The 22,023-nt window shown below is 55.9% G+C and overlaps 3 protein-coding genes and 1 pseudogene across 4 annotated transcripts in view; 2 read left to right on the forward strand and 2 right to left on the reverse strand.

Moving 5' to 3' along the window:
- The window catches only part of ZNF425 (zinc finger protein 425), a 370,402-nt gene that overhangs the window by 171,115 nt on the left and 177,264 nt on the right, over positions 1–22,023 (forward strand). The gene's annotated exons all lie outside the window — the stretch shown is intronic.
- The window catches only part of PDIA4 (protein disulfide isomerase family A member 4), a 415,254-nt gene that overhangs the window by 115,068 nt on the left and 278,163 nt on the right, over positions 1–22,023 (forward strand). The window lies entirely within an intron of this gene.
- LOC126951612 (uncharacterized) lies at positions 1,650–11,229 on the reverse strand (annotated as a pseudogene).
- Positions 14,074–22,023, reverse strand: part of ZNF783 (zinc finger protein 783) — a 28,120-nt gene continuing 20,170 nt past the window's right edge. For both annotated transcript variants that reach the window (XM_050785876.1, XM_050785874.1), the window contains exons 5-6: positions 19,838–19,966; positions 14,074–17,516 (exon numbers count right to left, since the gene is read on the reverse strand). In XM_050785876.1, the coding sequence (XP_050641833.1) occupies positions 16,699–17,516; positions 19,838–19,966 (947 nt within the window). In that variant the 3' untranslated portion in view covers positions 14,074–16,698. The remainder of the gene's footprint in view (positions 17,517–19,837; positions 19,967–22,023) is intronic.

A 22,023-nucleotide genomic window follows, 5' to 3' on the forward strand; every position in this document is an offset into this window, starting at 1 on the left:
GCCCTCCAGGCGTTGACATAGGCCTGTGCCGTCCAGGCGTTGACATAGGCCTGTGCCCTCCGGGCGATGATACTGAGGCCTCTGCCCTCCAGTGCCCATCCAGGCCTTGGTCCTCCAAGCCCACCTGGACTCTGCCTTTCTTTGGGACATTGTCCTGGACTTCAGTCCATCCAGTACTTCTTTTCAGAGCTTCAGAATGGAAGCACAGGTGAAAATCACTGTATTTCACCCCTGATCATGGGAACCTAGAGTGGAATATCATTACTGCATCACAAACAAGATCACAGACAGGATAAGAAGGGGGAGAGAGGAAATTTACAATTCCTCATACATGGTTCCTTATTTACAGAGGTTGTAAGTGATTATGTAAATCACAGAGCTTCCAATAAAAACCAACTCAAGCTACAAACATGAAAGTCCAAGGCCAGTGCCAGAGCCACCTCACTTGCCCGAGTGCTGCTCTCCAGGGCTTGCTACCATCTGCTCGTGTGTCCCTTAAAGCGAGGGCAATGACAGAGACAGCACCGGCCTCTAGTCCTAGGAAGCACACATGCATTCATGTCAAGCACTGGGGGGTTAGTGGGGAGGAGGAGGGGGACACGGGATTATCTGACAGCTGAGGATCTAGAGAATCCTGGCAGAGTCTGGGTCACAGCTAGAGCCCAGTTGTGGCTGAGATCTCCAGTAGCTGAGGGGGAACTAATGTATCAAAATGGGAGGGTCCCAAACTGGCGGGCCACCATAAGGGCCTGCCTGAAAAGCCCTAGTGATTGGCCTAAATCTTCAGATGGTAGTGGGGTCACCAGGATCTCAGGGGGGCTTCTCAGCTGCTGGCAGCCCACGTCCAGGTTTCCTACCTCCCTTCTGCTCAACCTTTAGGTGCTTCTGCAACATTTACTGCAGCCCTTGCTGCCTGCTGGTGTCTGTGTGTCCTCTGCCAGGTGCCACCATTGACGTCAGATACCCCTCCCAGCCCCACAGCTAGGAACCAGGCCTCAGTCTTCTTTGTATCCCAGTGACTGGCACAGGTTGGATCCTCAGAAAGCCCCCTTTGCCTGCCTGCTCCAACAACGGCTTGAAGGCAAATACTACACCAACTGGACAGTGCCCTGTAAGAGCCAAGATGGCTGGTCCTGAGCACTGGGCCACAGCCAGCCCAGGCCCTTCTGGGACACATGTCCCACAAAGCTGCCTTTCCCAGCTCCTGACTTCGTGATCCGCCTGTCTCGGCCTCCCAAAGTGCTGGGATTACAGGCTTGAGCCACCGTGCCCGGCCGGGGAAGAAGTCAGTGAAAGTTTCCATGAAACATTTTACAACTCACCAAGGCTATTGCATTCACATCTGAGGGATGCTTGGGCTCAGCCTATTAAACAGGAGGCTGGGCCTGGCCTGGACTCCGTCCAAGGCCTCCTGCCACCACTGCCCACCCTAGGAAGCACTTTAGAATCTTCACAGTCAGTATCCAGGAAACCAACAGCTATGGCTAAGGGTGAATACCTTGAATGTCCCTTCAAAGCACTGAGTAATCACATCTCCTAACTGAAACCTTTGTCTCTGAAAATCACTCCCCTAATAGAACAAGGCAAAGCCGGCCACTCCTGCCCACCCCATCTCCCAGCCCAGGTCTTCCCCTCAGTGAGGCTCAGGTGTTTGGGACTGGCCTCTATCGCGCCACATCCCTGCCTCCCTGCATGCCTCCCTGCGATGAGAAGCCCCGTGGGCAATCGCAGTGCCTGGGAGAACAGCCCTCCCTTGGGAAGCCATGACCATGGCCAGAATACTTCGACCTGGTCAAGAAGTGACCCCCCAGGAGAGGCCGCTTGGATTTAAGGGGCACCAACTGCCCCTGTGCCCTCAGAGCCCCTTTAGGGAGCTCTCTGGGTGCTACCCACATTCTCCATCTTCACACGAGAAAAAGAACTGTCCAAGGGACTCCCCGCAAGACCTTCCTGATCACCACTGCTCCGCTGCCTGTCCCCAGGGCACCTCCTGAGGCTCAGCTCTGTACCGGTGCCCTCAAATCTGAATGCGGCAGAAGGATCACCAGTGGCGCTCCCCCGCACTGCATCCCTGAGACCCGTGGGCGGCTCGTCGATTGGGGAGTCCCTCTCATAAACCAGGCAAGGTGGAGAAACATGACCAGCATGGCTGTCCTGGTGACACATGAGCCAGGAGGGACAGGTAAAGCTCTCGCCACACCGGCTGCAAGGATAGCGCTTCTCCTGCGAGTGGCCGCACAGATGGCGCAGGAAGCCGGGCTTCTGCGCAAATCGCCTGCCGCACTGGGCGCGCTGGAAGGCGCGCTCGCCCGAGTGCACCCTCTGGTGCACGGTCAGGTTGGCCAGGCGCGTGAAGCGCTTGTCGCACTGCGCACACTGGAAGGGCTTCTCGCTGATGTGTGTGTGCCGGTGCTCCAGCAGCGTGGACAGGCCCCCGGCCGCCGAAGACCTTGGCGCACTCGGCGCACTCGTAGGGCTTCTCCCCGATATGCGTGCGGTAGTGGGTGCGAGCGTCGACTGGTGGACAAAGGTCTTACTGCATCTGGCGCCGGTGTAGGTGCGCTGGGCCACATGCGCCTGGCGGTGGCTGGCGGGGGTGGCCCAGTGCGCGAAGCTCTTGGGACACTGAGCACTAGCGAAAGGCCGTGGGGCATGATGCGCGCACTCCTGCTGTGGGCTGAGCTCCTTCCAGCCGAAGCTCTGGCCCCGCTGGGCGCAAGGTGGGCACTGCTCCATGCCCCTAGCAGCTGGCTCAGCCTGGCTTGGAGGGCCTGGAGGGAGGAAGGCCACCTCTCGCTCCCTGGGGTCAGGAAGCAGACCCCCACAGGTGCTTCCCCGAGAGCCCTCCTTGCCAGGCCCCCCTCCAGCAGCCCAGGCTGGCTTGTGTCCCTCGGACCCTCCCTCCAGACTCCTCTTTGCGGCTCAGACAGGTCTCTGCAGGGAAGGGACACAGAAGGGTACAGCGAGTGAGGCCTACCTGCCACAGACTCTGCAGCCAGGCCACCCGCCCTTGGCTCTCCTGGAGTCCGAAGCCCGGGGCTAGAGCATCACTAAAGGCCCTGCTCTGGCCTAGCCTCCTTCAGCTCCCATTGTCCTCTGCCGGGTTCCACCCTGTGCTGTTCCACCTAAGGCTACCCCGTTCATCCACCTCTGAGCCTCGGCCGGAGGGTCCTCTCCACCCAGAACACCTCTGGCCTCCTCTTTGCCTCTCACCCAGGTTCTAAGCCCCTCTCAAGTCCCACCTCCCTCTCACGGAGCCTCCCAAGACCAGTGTGGTGACATTTTCCCCAGCAGCACCTTCATCCGGGCCGCCTGTGGCCACCAAGACACCCTTTTTACTACAGTTGAAAGAACACCTTCAGCTATTTGCACATCGTAAGCATAGGTGCTTTTAGAATACTGGCCGTCGGCCGGGCACGGTGGCTCAAGCCTGTAATCCCAGCACTTTGGGAGGCCGAGACAGGCGGATCACGAAGTCAGGAGATCGAGACCATCCTGGCGAACACGGTGAAACCCCGTCTCTACTAAAAAATACAGGTGGCGGGTGCCTGTAGTCCCAGCTACTCAGGAGGCTGAGGCAGGAGAATGGCGTGAACCCGGGAGGCGGAGCTTGCAGTGAGCTGAGATCTGGCCACTGTACTCCAGCCTGGGAGACAGAGCAAGACTCCGTGTCAAAAAAAAAAAAAAGAATACTGGCCGTCTTTTGGAACAGATCCTGAAAGGGCTCTCTGGCTGTAGACACAACGGTGCCCCTTCCCACTGTGTAGTGTGTTCGTCTTCTCTCTCCTGAGTGATCTGTGTCTCACACATTAATGAGCCCCTGCGGCGCCCAGCACCATGCTGCCTACAGACGAGTTCATGAAATGAACAGGAAACAGGTTCAGGAATAAAAGAACAATTTCATACAACTGCATGGGAGGACACCACGCAGCAAGCACACAAGATTCTGCAGAGACACAGCCAAGGCTGCGCACTGCCTTCCCTCAGGAGCCTGGCGCAGGAGGAGGCCCTGCTAGAGGCGCTGGGAGGCCCCCCGGGGGACGCCATGTCTCCTAAGGCCCAGGGATACAGGCCTGGGGAGACACAGCCCAGCACGCCTTACCTGAGCACAGGTGTGCCACAGTGGTCTCCTGTGGGCCCTGCTGGCTCCTCCCACTTGCCCCTGCCTCTTGCTTGATCCAGGCCGGAACTCCTGGGGTGTTTCCAGCTGGCCTGCGTCTAAGGGAAAGAGGAAGAGGCCCTGAGGGCAGCAGGTATCACGGGGCATCTTTCCTCTCACAGCCTCTGTTGGGACCACGACCCCAAAGAGACTCCCAACAGAACTGTAGGTACCAGCAAAGGCACAGCACATCCTGGGGACGTGTGACATGGCAGCGAGGGGAGCTTGGCCTGTGAATGATGGGCTGTGAGCTGTGACGGGGATGACCAGCCATCTTCCAATGCTATCCACCCCGCTTCAACACTAACAGAGCACTTGGTGTCTTGCTGGGCATGTGGCCACCTAGACTCCAGACTTGTTGCCAGGCCTCCCTGTAAGGAGATATGCCCTGTGGCTGGTCTGGCTAACGGATGTGAGGGCGCTGCCTCCTCCAGCTATGGGATCTTTGACACTGGATTCCACCTCTCTCTGCCTCCGTTTCTTCATCTATGATATGAGGAAACTGAGAGTTGGAATAAGCTTAAATGGGTCAATGTTTATAAAGTAAACATTGCACAGTAAGTACTAAATGTACAAGAAACCAAAGTGGGCCGGGCACGGTGGCTCAAGCCTGTAATCCTAGCACTTTGGGAGGCCGAGACGGGCGGATCATAAGGTCAGGAGATCGAGACCATCCTGGCTAACACGGTGAAACCCCGTCTCTACTAAAAAATACAAAAACCTAGCCGGGCGAGGTGGCGGGCGTCTGTAGTCCCAGCTACTCGGGAGGCTGAGGCAGGAGAATGGCGTGAACCCGGGAGGCGGAGCTTGCAGTGAGCTGAGATCCGGCCACTGCACTCCAGTCTGGGCGACAAAGCGAGACTCTGTCTCAACAACAACAAAAAAAAGAAACCAAAGTGTTTGGTTAAAGGGAAAGGCATCAACTAAAACGAAAAGGGAAAGGGCACCCCCCCCCCGCCCCAGCCCATCCCCTTGCTTCCTTCAACAGGGCCACGGGCATGGTTGCGGGCCATCTCGAACCACAGTAACAAGGCCTGGCCCCAGGAAAGGTGGAGCGATAGGCTGGAAGGAGCCGGGGCCTGTGAGCTGCTCTGTCGGGAGGAAGACCATCCCCGGCCACGTGGAAGCTGCGGTTTTGGTTTCATTGTTTTCTTCAGTCTCTGTTACAGCAGCCACAGATCCTACAGTGCCCTCAGGTGGGTGTCCTTCAAGGACTGGGCGACCTCACCAATCTGTGCCCACCTCTAAGGCCTATCTTAAGATCAGGAAATAGTTACTGCTCCTCTTCCTGCTCCAGGCTTGACACAGGGTAGGCACATTTTTTGTTAAATAAATGAATGAATGGGGAACATTCCAAGTCACCCATATCTAACTGCTGTCCAATCGCCCAATGCTGCCAGGTTTTATAGCCAGGGCACAGCCCACTTCTTTCTGTCATATACGAGGCACTTCTGACACAGCCACTCTGAAGACACCAGCCCAGCCCGGCTGCCACACACCAGGCTGCCTTCACAATTAACCAGGGCCCTGGAAACCGTTTCAGAGAGGAAGTTGATCAAAATGTATCAACACGAAAAGATCCTTAAGACATATTGTTGAGTGAAAACAGCAAACTGCAGAAGATATGTAGACTATATCTGTGTGTTCTTAACCCTTGTATTTTTCTACAGTACACACAAGTATGTATATGCATGAGAAAATAGCCTGAAAGGTTATGCAGCAAAATCGTAACAGTGGCTACCCTGGGAGGGGCCTAGGGTTGGGCCAGCGGCCAGCAGGAGCCGCTTAGCTTTGCCCATGACCTCCACATTGCTTAGTAAGAACGTACTCGTGTAGGAATCTATTTGCATAATTAAAACACAGACACTTTCAACGGCCAGAGGCGGGTCACTTTCTGTTCAGAGGGATCTCTGAGCCTTGGTCCTCAAACTAACGACACCAGAATCACGGGAGGAAAGTGTTGAAAGTCCAGTGCCCAGACCCCGCCCAGACCTAATGAATGAGCAGCCCGTTTACACTGCTTCTAGAATTCTGGCAGGAAGAGCCCGCCTATGGAAACATCCAACAGATAAAGCAGTCATGCACCCACACCGTCTGGGGCCTGCAGGATGTCTTGCACCGACACCATCTGGGGCCTGTAGGATTTCTTGCACCGACACCGTCTGGGGCCTGCAGGATGTCATGCACCCACACCGCCTGGGGCCTGCAGGATGTCTTGCACCCACACCGTCTGGGGCCTGCAGGATTTCTTGCACCGACACTGTCTGGGGCCTGCAGGATGTCATGCACCCACACCGCCTGGGGCCTGCAGGATGTCTTGCACCCACACCGTCTGGGGCCTGCAGGATGTCATGCACCCACACCGTATGGGGCCTGCAGGATGTCATGCACCCACACCGCCTGGGGCCTGCAGGATGTCTTGCACCCACACCGTCTGGGGCCTGCAGGATGTCATGCACCCACACCGCCTGGGGCCTGCAGGATGTCTTGCACCCACACCGCCTGGGGCCTGCAGGATGTCTTGCACCCACACCGTCTGGGGCCTGCAGGATTTGTTGCACCCACACCGTCTGGGGCCTGCAGGATTTCTTGCACCCACACCGTCTGGGGCCTGCAGGATTTCTTGCACCCACACCGTCTGGGGCCTGACCGCAAAGGGTTTAGAAGCAGCTTTTAGGAGTTAGGCCTAGTCCTGGGGGTAAACAAAGCTCTCTCCTGGAGAAATCTGGAAAAGCTTACGGAGAGTGGAAAACAAGAAGTGACTGCTAGAATGGCAAGGACTACCCAGACCGCAGGGCAACCCTAACCCCCCTGAACAGCCCTCATTCCTCCAGCCACCACACTTCCTTGAGCTGCCTTCAGGTGCAAGCCCAGCCTCATGGCAGAGTCGTGCCTGGGGCTCTTTGGCCAGGCCCTGCCTGCTGCTTTGCATCCCCCTAGGAGCTGCTCAGCCCTGGGGACTGTGGCACCAGCCACAGCCTCTGAACATACCCCAGTCCTGCCCACACCTGCTGTGGGGGGCCAGTCCAAGAGCCGGGGTGGCTGCAGTGCCTGGGCCCAGCTCCCCTCCCTGCACCACAGGGGAGGAGCTGTTGGCCAGGCTGCTGCTGTAATAGCCCTCAGTGCTGTAGTAGCTCTCACAAGAGCCACACTCCACCCAGCTGGCCTCTCGCTCAGGGCTCCCCAGCTCAGGCTATGTGACCTGCATCCTGCCACACCCGCCCCTTCCGCAACCCTGCTTTCTCTGTGGTGCCCCCGTCCCCTGCAGGTGCCTGGAAATGCCACTTTCAGCCTTGGACCTACATGCCAGCCACTCAGTACCCTTGTCAACTCCCACCTTCTTCCCCACTCTAGGCTCACTGTGACTTAATTTACCTACTCAAAGAGTCTGCTTCACAGGGGAGCCTTCCTCCCCAAATCTAAGAATCTAGAAAGCAAGGAGCAGTGTCTTGGCATGACCCGCTGTATTCCGAGCAACCAGCTCCAGGGTTCCTGTCCTTCAGCCAGAATAGTCCCACTGTCCCCCATGTTATATGATTCTGGTTGTCACTGGAATAAAGGGTTCTCGCCTTAAAAAAATGAAAAATAAAAAATAAAAAACTGCATTCTGATCCAATGCTATTATTTGAAAAATGGAGAAAACTGAGCTCCTATTCTGGTTCACCATTCATTTCATAATTATTTATTATTTATAATCCCAGTACATGCCAGGCACTGTGTAAGGTGCCGGGGGAGGGGGATATTACAGCAAGACTCAGTCCCTTCACCCAAGGAGAGGAAGCAGGAATTAGGCTGCAAAGCGAGGAGGACACACATGCAGGCACCAAGGGCCCTGGGAGCAGACGCAGCGTCAGGACAGGTCTCACGGAGGCCGCCAGCCTGTCGCTCCTCCCGGGACCCTGCACGCATCACGACAGCCTGCCTCAGGTTCCCTGGAATCTGCTATGCCCTCTGCCCTTCCCCTCAAGCCTCCAGAGTGGTCTCAGGCCAAACGATGGCTCCAAAGGGACATGGAGTGTGGGAAATGGCCCAGGTCCTCTGGGTGTCAGAACACCCAGGTCTGGCCCTGACCGCCAGCTGTGAGGCCCAGCAGTTCACTTCCCCCCACCCCCACCTCTGCCTCTGTTTCGCCAGGGGGGCCTCCTGACACCAGATGCCCTTACCAGATGCACGTAGAGAGGCCCAGGTCCGCCTACACCCTAAGGGACTCACCAGGGCCCGGGCTCTGGCCCCTCTCCGCACTGGGCAGGCTGCAGCTGCCTGCCTGGTGTCCTTTCTCCACTGGCGCCAGAAGATCTGGCTTGGTGGTGGCCCGGCCTGCAGGGAGGAAAAGGCCAGCGGCAGGGCTGTCCTCTGCAGACTTGGAAAGGAGGGTTTTCCGCCAGGCTTGGAGCAGGACTCACTCCCTCTTCAAGGCATGTGTTGAGGGGCATGGAGAGTAGGGTGGGCAAGGCCTCTCAGTTTTCGTGGACTAGAAGTAAGTGCCATGAGACCGAGAGAAAGGGTTCCCATCCATTGCCCACACAGACAAGCCACTTAGTCCTGACAGATGAGGAAACTCAGGCCCAAAAATGGGGCTGGCCATTCCTGGCAGTCAGGCTCAGGCTTCCTGCTGCCCTTCCTTCCACATGCTTCTCCTTCCCCGCCTAAGGCCGGCCAGCCTCCTCACCCTGCCTCCCACAGCACACTGGGACCCTCTTCTGAAGGAGGAACCTCTGCAGCCAGGCGAAGGGAGGGAAGGCACTGTGTTCTGGGCCTCAGCCTCCCAACAAGGGGAGAGAGTGGACAAAAAGCCAACTGCTCACCCTGCCCAAAGCAGTGAGAATTCCAGGTGCACGCAGGAGAGCTTGGGAGTAGGGTAGCTACAAAAACCCACGTCTGATCAAGTCTCACATGAAGACACACACCTGCCTGAAGGACCGAACTTCCCAGGGCTGGCCCTCGTTTTCTGGACCTGGGGCATCCTTAAAAGCAGGCCAGGGCCTGGCGCGGTGGCTCAAGCCTGTAATCCCAGCACTTTGGGAGGCCGAGACGGGCAGATCACGAGGTCAGGAGAGCGAGACCATCCTGGCTAACACGGTGAAACCCCGTCTCTACTAAAAATACAAAAAATTAGCTGGGCGTGGCGGCGGGCACCTGTAGTCCCAGCTACTTGGGAGGCTGAGGCAGGAGAATGGCGTGAACCCGGGAGGCGGAGCTTGCAGTGAGCCGAGATCTCACCACTGCACTCCAGCCTGGGCGACTGAGCGAGACTCTGCCTCAAAAAAAAAAAAAAAGAAGCAGACCTGGCCGAGCACAGTGGCTCACGCAGCACGTTGGGAGGCCGAGGCGGGCGGAACACCTGAGGTTGGGAGTTCACGGCCAGCCTGACCAACATAGATAAACCCCATCTCCACTAAAAATACAAAATGAGCTGGGCCTAGTGGTACATGCCTGTAATCCCAGCTACTCAGGAGGCTGAGGCAGAAGAATCACTTGAACCTGGGAGGCGGAGGTTGTGGTGAGCTGAGATCACACCATTGCACTACAGCCTGAGCAACAAGAGCGAAACTCCATCTCAAAAAAAAAAAAAAAAGCAGGCCTACAGTCCATCCGTCTTTGCTCAGCAGGAATCACCTGAGAACTCAGTGTGCAGAGTGCAGCTTGGGAGTCCTAGGGATGCAGATGTAAACCAGGGGAGGCCCCAGCTCCCCAGGAGCAGACAGGCTGGCAAGCCACAGGCGTGCACGCAGGAGCTGCCTCTGGCACCACATAAAGGGCAGGACAGCAAGGAGCAGATTCCAGTTCACTTACTCCATGAGACCTGGGGCAAGTCACATAACCTCTGCATTTCATTACATAAAACCGCAAAATGAGAATGACGGATACCCTCTACCTGCCTGAAGATAGAGGGCTGAACAAATGATCTCTACATGCTTCCTGCTCTGAGATTCAGAAGTCTCGTGTGATTGAGTAAAGGAGTAAAACCAAGGTGTGGAGGCCCCCAGAGACCAGCCTCTTACCCAGGGAGCTCAGGGTCTCGCAGCTCCCCTTCACAACACGTTTGTAGAGCTCCTTCTGTGAGTCCTCCAGGCCGCCACCCTGCTGCTCTGAGAAATACCCGACCGTGTCTTCAGGAGTCATGGGCACCTGGAAGTACAGGTTGCCTGCACCCACCATGAGGAACAACCATTTCAGGGAGCAGCCAAACCAACTCCAGTCTCCTCTCCCTTCCCCCGAAGCAGTGGGCATCGCAGGCCAAACTACTAAGCAAATGCAAACTCAACTCCATCACAACGCCTTCGGCTAAAGGGCAGAACCAGTGACTAAGGGGATTCATGATCAGGGCTCCTGGGTTCTCTTCCCCTCTCCCAGGTACACGTATCTCCTACTTGTGCCAGTCCTCACTCTCAGAGATCATGTACAACCACTGCTGCACAACCATTTCTCTCCCAACAAACCCCATTCCATCCTCCAAAGCAGACATTTTTCTGTGTCACAATTTCTTCTGACATTTTTCAAGCCCTTTAAAGTCAACTAGTGACTGCCTTGGATGCCCAGAGGTCAGGCTTTGGGAGCCAGGGGGCTCCTTCCGCTATGCATATGGTAACCCTACAGAATCCAGGCAGGGCCTCTCCACCCACACCCAGCTCCTATACCTTGGGGGCCTCCCCCTTGCTGCCTGGGGGCAGCCACAGGATCCAGAAGTTTCTGTTGCACAGCACGTTCTCCAGCTGCCTCTGCAGCAGCCCGTACTCCTGCAGCAGAGTCCCCAACATGGCCCACTTGCCCTCCAGCCTGAGCGACAGTTTGGTTCCCAAACTTCACAGCCACCTTCTCGCAGTCAGCCAGCTGTCCGTGTGCGTCCCTCCAGGCTCTGTAGCCAGGCAGCCTGGGGTTCCATCTTCTTCTCCACCACCTGAACAGCAGCCACGATAGCCAGAAGGGAGACCTCTGCAGATCGGATCTGGGCTTCTCCCTGGAGGTCAGTCTGCATATACCAGTCCTGCAACCAGACACAAGTTCATGAGTCAGCCACCAGGAGAGCAGCCCAGAGCCGTTACCAGACACAGGAAGGTCAGGATTCTCCAGAATGGGGAAGACGTCTTCTGAATGCCAGAGGGCCTCACTGGTCAGACCCCCAAACAGACCCCACCTAATAGTCAAAGACAGCAGACACTGGGCCCCACAAAGCCCCCATGAGAAGAATCCTGAACCAAGACCCAGGGGCAATGGAAAATGACATAACCAACATTACTATCATAAATGAATAGAGTGGATCCCAGCTCTACCACTCACTGCCTCTATTAGCTCAGCCCATTACTCAACCAACTAGGGAACATGGCCAGAAGCAGGAACCAAGAAATGGTGAGAAGCCCAAGTCCAGAACACCTGCCAGGGGATCCGGGGTCCAATGCACACCCAGGCAGCAATCTGAGTCCTCAACTTCTTCTAGAACAAGTCCACACCCCTTAGTGGGCTCACGGGGAGAAAGTCCTGTTGTTCCGCCTTGGCGATCTCTAAGGCCCATCCACCCTGACATCTACTGGTGTGACTTCCTGCCCTGCCTGACACCACATCCCCATGATCCAGGTGCCTTGTCAACCAGCCCCAGGATGGTCTCCACCCTCCTAGCTGCCAGGCAACAGGGGCCAGAGAAAGTTGAAAGCAGAAAAGAAAAGAGCAAGGAAACATTACAAGGAATATCCTGTTCACAGGAGGCAGAAAATGTATTATGTATTGCTGGAAATAAAATTTTAAATCCAGGAATGCCCCAGTGGGGAACAGTTGAGGTATAAAGGGAGCACTCCTGGAAATGGAACTCACCTAGAACTTGACTCGGTGCCTCTCCTGCCATCCGAATCCTGCACAACCTGAGGTCAAGCCGCATAACTTATCTAAGGTTCTATGTTCTCACTTACAGGGATATCCTAACTTCCTTCACTCCTAAGGTGGCTGTGTGGATGAAACACACTGAAGATATGAAAAAGCACTCAGGGTGTATGACATTAGCACATGTTATATTCTTTTTTTTTTTTTTTTTTTTTTTTGAGACGGAGTCTTGCTCTGTTGCCCAGGCTGGAGTGCAGTGGCCGGATCTCAGCTCACTGTAAGCTCCGCCTCGCGGGTTTACGCCATTCTCCTGCCTCAGCCTCCCGAGTAGCTGGGACTACAGGCGCCCGCCCCCTCGCCTGGCTAATATTTTGTATTTTTTAGTAGAGACGGGGTTTCACCGTGTTAGCCAGGATGATCTCGATCTCCTGACCTCGTGATCCGCCCATCTTGGCCTCCCAAAGTGCTGGGATTACAGGCTTGAGCCACCGCGCCCGGCCTATGTTATATTCTTAAAAATAAATATAAAGGCTATGGACCAGTGATCTGAATGTGTTAAGAACCAGAGACTGATTAATCTAATTCTGTGCAACTGAGTTTCTCAGAGACCTCCCCAATAAACATACTCAGCAAAGTGTCCCACACATACAAGTACCAGACACCAGATACCTGGCCTTTTCCTTCCTCTCACACCATGGCTCTCCATCCTCAAGTCTGGCCTCTGTCTGATACAATGAAGTGGAGCCCAGAGGAGGCAGCACCGTCTTCAAATTAGGGGCTAACATCCTCACCTCCCTGCAATGCCCTGCCACAAATGTGCCACCCAGGAATGGATCCAAAACCACTGCAAAGCTATTTATACTAGGAGATGACCCCTCTACCTTTAAAGACCTATGAAAATCTCAACAGTTCTTATGCAGGCCAGCAATGGCCTAGGTCAAGCCTGAGCCTGAAGCCCCTAACCAAAAGTCCTCACAATGCAGATCCCCTCAGCAGCAGCCAGAAGGACTTGTCAGGGAATTTTGGAAAGAGTGGGCAGGCATCAGAATCCTCCAGACTGGAATCAGAGCTCAAGTCTAGAGTCCACCTCACAGTCAGGAGCCAGACTCTGGCTCCACCAGACTGCAGCGGACATCCCTCCCCAGGCCATGGCATTGGTCTCAGCTTGGCAGGAGGGGTGGATCTTTGAGATGGTCGACTGCGGGGTGGGGCGGGGTGGGGGCAAGTGCCAAAAGGCGGATCCTGAAACAGGAACCTTGGAGGGTCTGGAATGAAGATGTCCACAGTCCACCGCGCCCTCAGAGCCAGGTCCAGTGGATATCAGGGCAGGAGGGACCTCCAAATCTTGTGTTTAGGGCCATTCGCCTTATTCCACAGGCAAGGAAATGAAGAGCGAGAAGGGAGTTTATCGTGTGGCCTTAGGAGTCCTTGTCCTCCTCCTGCCACCCGGGCTAAGCCCTCCCCAGTTCCAGGAGGTGGCGGGGGATGGTGGAGGGTGGGACATCCTCCTGGCGAATTCAGGACTCGGCTCCACGTCCCCACGCCTCCATGACAGTCGCCCCTACCGAAGGCGCAGCCGCCTCGGCCATGGCCCTGTGCTGGCCTGCCTGGGCAGGGAGTCGCCGCTGCCCTTGCGCGCGGCCCCACACAAGCCCGGCTGCACAGTTCTCTCCGCAGACGGCGTCAGCCCCGCTTTCCCCGCACGGACCGAGATCGCGGGGCCGCCGGGACTCGGGACACACGGAGAACGCGTCCGGGAAGAAGCTGTGCCCCAGGCCCAGCGAATTGCGACCGGGTGGGCCCCGCGTGGGCCCCGCCCCGCATCCCGAAGCCAGATCCCCGTTGGCCGGTGCTGGAGGCTCCGCCCCCGCTTCGCGGGCGCCTGCGACCCAGTGCCGGCTTTTCATTGGCCAGCCCGGGAGGCCCCGCCCCCACAGCGAGCTCGGAGGTGTTGTGCGAGCCCCACAGGTGCGCGCGCCCGCCGACAGGTGTGAGCGCCCGCCCCAGGCTGGTGCCCAACAGCCCACAAGTGTCGCCAGCTGCCACTGCCCCGCACGGTCACTCACTTCCCAGAGAGCAGAAACCAGATCACGCGCACGCACTCGTTCATGTCAACAAGTTTATTGCGCACCAATTAGGGAAAGGGACTACCACCTTCACAGTTTTCTTGGGCTTATTAACGTCGTGGCCCACCCGTTTATTTCACAAATGAGGAAGACAAGGACTCTGCTGGGGGAGTTTGGGGCCCAACCAGGGCTCCCACCGAGTCTGGGGAACCCTCAGCTCCTGCACCACAAAGCTTCGGTTGACTCGTTTCAATGTAAAGAACATTACTTAAACGCGTCCGAGTGCTAGGCAAATTCACAAGACCTAGCTCAAAGTTGCACACATTGCTATGAAAAAAAGAAAAAAGGAGAATCAGCACCTTGTGCCACTTACGCAGGGGCATTTGGCATTAGAAAAACAAGCCCAGAAACTCGGCAAAATTCTTAGCCTGAGGTATCCCCAGAACATCTGAGACTAGCTCCTGCAGCTGAGGGTTAAACTCACGCACCTGCACTTGCACACATCCTGTCTGAGCTCTTGCTGACAGCCTGTCTCTGATTTGTGAAGCTCCTGGCAAGGGTTGGGGGACCCCAAAGCAAACAAGCAGGATCCACAGCACAGAAGGGCAGTGCCTCTTCCCAAACCCAAGGGAGCCTGGCCGAACTGTCACCGACTTGTATATTCACCCTCCTCCCAGAGATGACAGCAACGCTACCACTGGCCCCCAACTCTGCTCAAGACGTTGGAAGAAGTGGGAGGGTCAGAAGGGCAAGGAAATGGCACATCCAGGAACCAAGGCCCCCAGAAGCAGCCCTGAAGGGTGGCCACTTCTCAGTGCCAGACAAGGCGGTAAAAAACAAGGTTAGCCGGGGTCCCATCACTCCAGCTTCAGAGTCACCCACACCAGGGCTGCTCTACAGGCAGCACCCGCAGTGGTGTGATGGGACACCAGAAGCCAGCTGACCTCCAGACTTCTCCATGAGGCCTGATATTATTGCCTGAACTTCTACAGTCTGAATCTCATGTTTTGGTAGGAATTTGTTCACCGAAACACAAAGGACCCCTGGGGAACAAAGCCCCGTGGGCGAGTCTTTCACTGAACCCAGTGGAACTGCCACTACTCACTCCAGAAGATAAAGGTCCTTCCTGAGGGATTCTGACAGGGGAAAAAAAAGGCTGGAATGAGTAGAAAGGAGGCCCTGAACTTGAAAGGAAGCACAAAGCTAGGCTTCACATTTGTCCCAGTGCCTCTTAATTTGATCCTGACAACTCTGAGGTAGGACACACTGGGGCGATGACCCCCTTTGACAGAAGAGGAACATGAGACTAGCCGTGACTGAAGGATTCACCCAGATCTCCTAGCCCAACTCTGCCCCAGAGCCCAAAGCGCTCAAGGGAGAACTCCTTTGAGAGACTGCCTCCCCTTTAATGTGAAAAGCAGTCCTGGAGGCCCAGGGTAGAGGTGGCCCTCAGCCAGACCAAGGGCCTCCTCTAGGGGAGGGGCTTCCTGGGCTGTCTCCGCACTGCCCCTCAGGATGCAGTCTGGGGTCCAGTCAATGGATCTTACACACCCACGAACACTGAGCTCTTGGGGAGAAGTGTCTCCCACTCCAGGCTTCAGTTTCCCCTCCCAGCTGACAAACAAAAGTAAATAATGGACGTGCCTATCCTGTGGGGTAAGGACTAGGAATACTGGGAGTCACTCTGGGCCAAGAAACACACACCTAGGGAGACACTGTGCTTCCGAGACAGCAGCCAAGACATCCCCGTCAAAACCCACAGGCTGGGCAGGAGCAGTGGCTCACACCTGTAATCCCAGCACTTCAGGAGGCTGAGGCAGGCGAGTCACCTGAGGTCAGGAGTTCGAGACCAGTCTGGATAACATGATGAAACCCTGTCTCTACTAAAAATACAAAAATTAGCCAGGAGTGGTGGCTCACCTCTATAATCCCAGCTACTCAGAAGGCTGAAACAGGAGAATCACTTGAACCCGAGAGGCAGAGGTTGCAGTGAGCAACCTCTGGAGATTGCACCACTGCACTCCAGCCTGGGCAACAAGAGCGAAACTCCATCTTAAAAAAATAAAAGACCCACAGGCTGGTGGAGGTAGTTCCCCTTCCAGTTCTGCGAGCCCCACATGGAAAAGCCGGCTCTTTCCACTTTGCAAAAGGCGAAGTTCCATTAGCAACTACACACATTTACAAAAGCACTTGAGTCTCTATAACAAGGGAAAAAAAGTTTCAAAATAGCAAAGTAGAAAACTTTCCAGGACCCTTTCTTCAGGCCAACCATCCACTCCCCTGTCTCATGGTGACAGCAGGCCGGAGACCTCTGCACAAAACAAAAATCCCAGGTCCCCGATGTCTCTATCGCCCCCATACTGGAAGGGCCATGATCTCTGGTCTTCTTGGCTGTGGTACCTACCAGAGGCCCCATCAAAAATAAGGCATCCCTTAAGCCTTAAGGAATCTTTTACAAGTCAGGAATGCAGAAAAGGCAGCAAAGAGTGCAAACAGGAAACAGAAGGCACCCAGTCACACACACTGCCACCAGAAGGGCGGCGGGCTTCCCATTTGAATGGGTAAAAACAACAAACCTCTCTCCATTCCAGAAAGAGGAGGAACCCGCGTCAGGCACAGGGGAGAGGCCCTGCCAGGAGTCCCCTGTGGCGTACTGCCTGGTCAGCCCTCTTCCGTGCGGCTGGGCCAGGGCAGCGGGGGGCTCCCGTGGCGGGCAGGGGCGGCAGGCAAGTGTGGGCCCGCCTGGCCTCGGGCGTGGGTCTGCATGTGCACAGCCAGGTGGTGGTTCCGGTTGAAGGTCCGGCCACACTGGGGACACTGGTAAGGCCGCTCACCAGTGTGGATGCGCTGGTGCCGGAAGAGGTCCGAGGGCCGGCGGAAGGCCTTGCCGCAGTAGGGGCAGGCGGGCCAGCCCTGGCCATTGCCGGTGTGCAGGCGCTGGTGCAGCAGCAGGCTCTTGCGCTGCTGGAAGAAGCGCAGGCACTCGCTGCAGTGGTACATCTTGCTGGCCGCAGGCCTCCGCCCCACCAACGCACGGCCGCCCGCCACAGAGCGGCGGCCCTCAGGCTCCTCGGGGAGCCAGCGGATGACAGGGCCAGGCACCACCACCTCCCCCGGCTCCAGCGTGGTCTGGCTGTCCCCGGGGGCCTCCCGCCGCCCCTCCTCCACGTGGGTCCGCTGATGAATCGTCAGGTTGATCTTCAGGCGGAAGCTCTGCCCACATTCGGGGCAGGTGAATGCCCGCTGCCGCCGGCGGGAAAGGACTCGGGGCGTCTCCCCGCCGACCCCCGGTGGCCGTGGCTCCCCTGCCCGCACCCTGGGCACGCCCTGGGCCTGATGACGGCTAGAGCCCCCAGGCCTGTTCCTGGGCCCTCGGGGGATTCTGCATTCGGTCTGGCCTCGGGACACCCCCAGATAAAGCCGCTCAGGCCTCATCTCGTCTTCAGACTGTGCCTCTGTCTTGATGACCACACCACCACCTGGCAAAAGGAGTCTACGTTGGTTTCTAAGTGGACCTCACCACCCTGTCCCCCAGGTCACTCGGCCCAGTCCTGGCTTCCAGCCTCAGCTGGGCCCTCTCTCCCCACAGTGCTCACAGCACATTGCAGGGGTCCTGCTCACTGAGCCCCGCCACACAGGCACTGCCTCGCACGGTCACTCAGTCCTGATTGTTGTCATCAGCCTCATTCCTGGAGGCCAAGCTAAGGACATCAGGGGAGGGGAGATCAAGCTGCAAGGCCAGGAGCCAGGGAGCCCGGAGGTCAGGGGTCAGCTGGAGTGGGACACAGAAGCAGAGACCCTTGGCACAGCAGAGAGGGTGGCAGGACCCCACCCCCAAGAGTTCTGGTGACACTAGTTACCATCTGTGAAAGACAATGAGCCCCAGGGGCCCTCGCTGCCCCCAGACCACCCTAAGAGGCCTCTGCGGACTAGGGGTGGTGAGTGCTGCACCCATGCTCAGCTGCTCATCCACATGACAAATCCGCACAGAGCGTCCATGACCTGCCTGCCACTACACTCACTGGTGACAGGAGGTGCTAGGACCTGAGATTCTTGCCTGGGTCTGTGTGAGTCTCACTCAACTCCCAGGTTGGGTGGAGCCAAGGAGCTGCTGGACAGCAGTGACAAGGACAACCAAGGCAGTGGCAGGTGGTCACAGCAATGTGCTGGAGACCTGAGACCCCAGGTCTCAGCACCCAGCTCTCAGGGGTCCCTAATGTGAGGGAGGAAGGGTCCTGGCACCATACCCTCTCAGGGAAGCAGAGTCTCTGGGCAGAGGAACACAGACTGTTGACATGGGGGCTGGGAGCCCAGCCACGCCAAGACCACATGAATAGCTTTTCCATCATCATCAGACCACATGCCTGGGATCTGATGCCTGGGTTTTCATGCAGTGCTTTTCCAGCCAGGCCAGACCAGACCACAATGGGGAAAGACCAGGAAGGACCCCAGACTGATCTGGGTCCCCACAGTCCCCAGGGAGATAGCAGCTGGAGAGGGAGGGACGGAACCCTCAGGAGGAAGCCCGTCACCACGTCCCACCACCCAACCCCACCCCACTCCCAAAAGGCCCCCACGCTCCTGTGGGGCTCTGCTGCGGCCACAGGTGCCTCCGCCCTTCTTCCCCTGGCCCCATGCCTGGCAGGATGTCCCTGGTGGAGGAAGTTGGAGACTCCCCATCTAGACTCTCCTTTCGACTTAATCAAGGATAAAATGCTGGTGCTGGCTGGGGGCCGTGTGAGACTCGGCAAGGGCCTCTCCCAACACCGGCTGCAGGACACCCATGGCTTGCAGCGTGCATAGCCATCTCCCCAGCAGCCCTGGACATACGCAAGTCCCTGCCAGGGAGAGGAGGCCTAGGGCTTCTGTCCGGAGGGCTTCAGAGGTGAGACAAGAGCTACGAAGGCCACATCCCCAACACCCCTGCGGGCCAGTGCTAATGACCTGTCCCTCAGCATCTGTCACCCTGATGAGCCTCAAAAGAACAGAGGGTTGGGAGGCTCCGGGACACCGTTCCAGGTCTGCAATGGGGCAGGAACACTGCCCTCCTGCCTAAGAGGGTCCCATCTCTCCAACTCCATGAGCACAGCCCAGACTTACACACTGGCTGGAAAGAGAAACCCAGGGAATGGAGGAAGATCCAGTGGGGAAGAAATCAGAAATCACCACAGAGAAAGCAACCAGAGACTGAAAGTCGGGCCAGCGGCAGAACCAGGTGGAGGAGCCAGCCCCGCAGAGGAACACTCGACAGAGAACAGAGCTCTGGACTGTTTGCCAAGTGTTCTGCTAAATGGCCTGATACATCTTTTTGTGAAAGGACAGGCAGGGACTGCCTTTAAATAAAAGCAGACAAAGAGGTCTGGAAGCATGGCTAAAGCCAGAGTTCCCAGCAGGTCTTCAGAAAGGGCGTTTACTGAGAAACACCACGCTGGCGCCGCGCTAGGCACAGGACACACACTGCCCTGTGGATGGGACCCTCGTAAGAACCCTGGGGAGGCACAACATACCCATCTACCCCTCCCCTCACTCTGCTGGACCCCTGTGCCCAGGCCCCCAACACGTGGAGGAACCCACCCGTCTATACACTGTTTTCTCATGCTGAAAATGCCAAAACCTACCTTCTTTCAAGGCCTGTCTCAGGGGCCCCTTTCCCAGAAAGCCTGTCCAACCCAGCCCAACCAGTCTCCCAGCCATCTCTCCCAGCCCCACGCTTCCAGTGCTTTTCCTCAGCACCGTCGCTTGGTAACCGCCTGCTGCCTCGGGACACTGTTCATCCTGCCGCCTCGCTGTTCTCACTCACCTGCTCCTGGCCCGACTGAGGCCACTCTCACCTCTGAGTCCTGCTGCTGCTTGGGGGCCTGCCCTTCTTTCAGCTCCTCCTGGGCAGGGCTGAGTGGGCTGGTGAGGTGCTCTGGATATGGAGGGAGGCCTGGAGAATGCAAATCAGTGACACTGAGCACAACACAGAGGTCTCCTGCCCAGATGACCAGGGACCCTCTGGGGAAAGGCAGAGTCACTGGGATCCTGGGGCCTCAGCTGCAGCACAGGGCATGACAGTGAGGTGGACGCCACCGAATACCTGGCAGCTAGATTCCAGTCTAAAGCCTCTTGTCCCAGAGAAGGAAACTGCAGCACAGGAATTCAGCAGACAGGAATTCATGGTAATGATCACCAGGCAGGTCATGACAGACTCTGGCATTTTAAGGCAGGAAAGAGAAACACCATGCCTGTCCCAGCAGAATGGGGTGGCCACCACCTCCCGCGCTCGGGCCTCCTCCTCCTCCTCCAAGCTGCTCTTATGACATAAGGGACCCAAGGCAGGGCAGAAACACAACTGAAGACATGGCGTTAGGAGCATCAAGGTTTCCCCCTCAGAAGTTTTCTTTCAAAATAACTCCATCCCTACACCTACTTCTTAGAACTGAGTCCATTCATGTTTAATCAGCGCCCACCTCCCAGAGTGATCGTAACCAACCCAGCTGTCAGCAAGACTTTCAAACGGTAAAGCCTCAAAATGAGCATGTGTCCTCTCACACAAGAAATGAAACTCTGATTTTTTTTTTCTTTTTTGAGGCGGAGTCTCACTCTGTCACCCAGGCTGGAGTGCAGTGGCGTGATCTCGGCTCACTGCAAGCTCTGCCTCCCGGGTTCAAGCAATTCTCTGCCTCAGCCTCCCGAGTAGCAGGGATTACAGACGCCCGCCACCATGCCTGGCTAATTTTTGTATTTTTTTAGTAGAGACGGGGTTCCACCATGTTGGCCAGGCTGGTCTTGAACTCCTGACCTCATGATCCACCCTCTCGGCCTCCCAAAGTGCTGGGATTACAGGAGTGAGCTACTGCGCCCAGCTGAAGCTCTGATTTTTTAAGCAGAAAAAGATGATGAGAAAAAAACTATGATGAGCAAAAGGCTGACAGTAAGAGCTGACAGAATGCTACCAATCAGAGATGAAATCAGCAAATGGCTCACATCGTTTGTCCACTTGATGCTAAGAGGAATTTGAAATTGGATGGGCATCAGATCAGAAGGGAAGAGACAACAAACCCAGAATTATGGGAAAAGTAGGAAAACCTCCAAACCTGAGTTTGAATTTACCACGTTGGATCTTCCTAAACTTAAAACTCCAGAGAACAATGCCTTGTCAAGAGATAAAAGAACAACCAAAAGTGTGGTGGTACATGACTGTAGTCCCTGCTAGTTGGGAGGCTGAGGCAGGAGGATGGCTTGAGTCCACAAGTATGAGGCTGCAGTGAGCCATGACTGTGCCACTTGCATTCCAACCTGGGCTACGGGGCCAGACCCAGTCTCAAATAAATTAATTAATTAATTAATTAATTAATTTTAAAAAAGTAACCCAAGTGGGGTCCTGTCCACTCTACCTCAACTGAGGTTCTCTTCTAAGAGAAGAGGTAAAACCAGCCAGAAGGTTATCAAAGGGTGAAATACTGGTGAAAAATAATAATCCAGTGGAGTCTGTGCCTGCTAACACTGCTACCAATTCCCCTTTATGTATGGGAGAGTTATAAACCAATGGGTTTTACTGCCCCTAAAAATGTTATTTTCATGACAAGCCTAAAGACGGTTGCTTCCTCAGCAGATCCTGAAAATTTCAGTGGATCATCCTCTGAAGTTTGATCTTTGGATCCTTCCTACAACAAAGAGAAACACATCATCCATCCTACTAAACAGCCCCAAGCATCACAAGGTGGTGACTGAGCAAGATGAAGCCTCAAAAAAGAATGAGAAACAGAACGGTCTAAGTGAAAATAACGAATCCTGACTGTTCATGAGCCACTAATAATTGAAAATAAGGCTGGGCACAGTGGCTCACGCCTGTAATCCCAACACTCTGGGAGGCCAAGGTGGAAGAATTACTTGAGCTCAGGAGCTTGAGACCAGTATAGGCAACATGGTGAAACCCTGCCTCTACAAAAAAATACAAAAATTAGCTGGGTGTGGTGGCATGTGCCTGTAGTTCCAGCTACT

Source organism: Macaca thibetana, chromosome 3 (assembly GCF_024542745.1).
Source record: "Macaca thibetana thibetana isolate TM-01 chromosome 3, ASM2454274v1, whole genome shotgun sequence".
Taxonomy (NCBI): Eukaryota; Metazoa; Chordata; class Mammalia; order Primates; family Cercopithecidae; genus Macaca; species Macaca thibetana.